We start from the raw sequence: 2648 nt of genomic DNA, 5'->3' as shown, positions 1-2648 counted from the left end.
TGTTTGTGTCTGCATGCATGTGTGTGTGTGTGTGTGTCTGTGTGTGTGTGTGTGTGTGTGTGTATGTGTGTGCATGTGTGTGTGTGTGCGGCCTTGGTTTGTTCCTCTTGTGATCCAAAAGCTACGGGGAAAAAAAAGCCAATAAAGCAAAGAACTCATAGATCTGAACAGTTTTTAGCGTCACACTGGACTCACACACACACACACACACACACACACACACACACACACACAACCTCAATCAACACGTACGCTCGGGGAGGGAACAATTATGTAATCTGTGTTAACTGCAGCACGGTGAATAACTGTAACACAACACAATGTTCCACAAACACTTTCCACTACACCTCAGCCCGGTCACATGTCACCTCGGGATCTTTATAAACACCGCTCATGTTCCCAGGTTGTCAAGTCATCTTTATTTCTATTATTATAGTCTATAAATATTACAGAGGGACAGAGGTATACGGGTCAAACCCGTACACGTATTCTCTGTTGAGTCCTAACTGTGTTATTTTATCTGTGTTCCTGTAAATAAAAACACTAAATATTGCTCTTTCTTACAGTAAATAAATGGCAGCGATTGACGAGGACAGTGTCTCACTGCGGTGTGTTACTCATCAGTTGCCGCCGTTTGTCTACTTTGAATTTCACGATAAGATCAGAGGAAAAAATCTGTGAAATAACCCGAAAAAGATCGGGCATCTCATTAGCTGGACCGCAATTATAAACTAAAATGTTGTTATGTAGCTCCAGTTAGGCTTAAGACAAGTTCTTAGAAATCTTCGGAAAATGCTACGAAAACTATTCAAAACATCGCAAAAAAACGCCTAACAGCCAGAACAGACCATAGCAGCGTAGCACAGCTAGTGTTATTGTTATTATTATTATTATTATTATTATTATTATTATTTTATTATTTATTATTATTTATTATTATTGTTATTATTATTATTATTATTATTAATTGTTATTATTGTTATTATTATTATTATTATTATTATTATTATTTTATTATTTATTATTATTTATTATTATTTATTATTATTATTATTATTATTATTATTGTTATTGTTATTATTTTTATTATTATTATTATTATTATTATTTATTATTATTTATTTTTATTTATTATTATTATTATTATTATTATTGTTATTATTTTTATTATTATTATTATTATTATTATTATTATTATTTTTGCACCCCTGTTATCCAATCTGTGCGTTCCGATTGGGCAGTGGTGGCCTGAAGGTGTGGACCAGGAGGTCGCGGGTTCAATCCCCAGACCGGCAGGATAACATCTGTGTGGGGGGGGAGTGAAGGAGCAGCGCTCGCCCCTCCCTCATCCCCAGCAGTAAGGTGCCCTTGAGCAAGGCACTCGACCGCCAACCACTCTAGTAGAGCTGCTCAGTGGCAGCAGATCTGACTGTGGTTGTACTAGGAAGGTTCCAGCTAGGAATCTGGAACTGATCCTGCAAAAGTGAGGCTTCCCAAATAAAGGTACAAAAAAGAAGAGATATATATATATATATATATATATATATATATATATATATATATATATATATATATATATATATATACTGTAGATTGGAATGATGGAACTTTCCATAAAATCATCTCTTAATGCAGATACTAGCTCATCAAAAAGCTGCAGCATGGGCGCCTGGTTAGCTCCCCTTTTATATATGGAGTTTACTCCTCAACCCAACGGCCGCGGGTTCGATTCCGACCCGCGGACCTTTGCTGCGTGACATCCCCCCCTCCCTCTCTCTCTCCCCTTTCCAGTCCAAGCCGTCCTATCCACATAAAGGCCTAAAATGCCCCAAAAAACATCTAAAAGTTTTTGTTTAAAGCTGCGACATGTCGTTGGTTGACAGAAAAACAGCAGCAGGAAACTGCACTGTTTGTTGTTGTTTTTGCCTTTTATGTTTAATTTAAAGTTCAACTTGGTCAATTAAAGAGGGTCGGGGAAGATTTCCTTTGAATTGTTTCAAATTCAACGAGCAGTTTGTTGGATTTTAGCAGAATACAAAAAAAATAGCAGCAGATAAGCGCAACTTAGTCCACTTTGGTATCTTTTCATAGAATATTGTTACAATATTCAACATTATCGTATATTTTCCTTATACCGTGCAGCCCGACTCTATATCCAGGTCCTACCCCCCTCATTCCCTTGTTACCTATTTGGGAGCCAGGTAGAGTCCAGCGCGAGGCCATAATCGAAGGAAAAGCCACCCCGGCGTCCTGCATGCTCCCTGGATCCTCAGACCAGAGGTAAGACCCAAAGGGAACAGGAGAGAGATCCTCAGGGTTTGCTTTGGGGGTCTAGCTTCCTGTCCTCTCGTTGAGGGCGAGTATCCTTAGCTCGCCACCATGAGGGGGGCGAAGTTAAAAACACTCTGGCTCCTTCTCGCATAAGTCCTGTATTTGCTTCTTTTCTGCGCTCTCTCAGCTGACGTGTCGGTCTAAGTTGTAGAAACCTGCGCCATTCGACCAGAGAGGAGAAACTAGCAGGTCTCCTCTAAGCTGGGGCAGAAATCCACTGAAATCTCCACAGCAGCAAAGAGCCAGAGGCTTTAAGAGGGTTGACACACACCACAGGGCCCTCGAGTACTCTCCTCCAAGAAGCCCGTGCACACACG

At 39.8% G+C, this 2648-nt stretch overlaps 1 protein-coding gene across 1 annotated transcript in view; it reads right to left on the bottom strand.

The window, feature by feature from the left end:
- LOC117959734 (electrogenic sodium bicarbonate cotransporter 4-like) overlaps positions 1 to 2256 on the bottom strand; it is a 30551-nt gene extending 28295 nt beyond the window's left edge. The window contains 1 exon segment of the mRNA XM_034897013.1: positions 2187 to 2256. Coding sequence (XP_034752904.1) covers positions 2187 to 2256 — 70 coding nt within the window.
- Positions 2257 to 2648: the final 392 nt, after the last annotated feature.

The sequence above is a fragment of the Etheostoma cragini genome, chromosome 16, assembly GCF_013103735.1.
Source record: "Etheostoma cragini isolate CJK2018 chromosome 16, CSU_Ecrag_1.0, whole genome shotgun sequence".
Taxonomy (NCBI): domain Eukaryota; kingdom Metazoa; phylum Chordata; class Actinopteri; order Perciformes; family Percidae; genus Etheostoma; species Etheostoma cragini.
The sequence above is the reverse complement of the archived record's forward strand: the minus strand, read 5'-3'. Positions and strand labels throughout refer to the sequence as shown.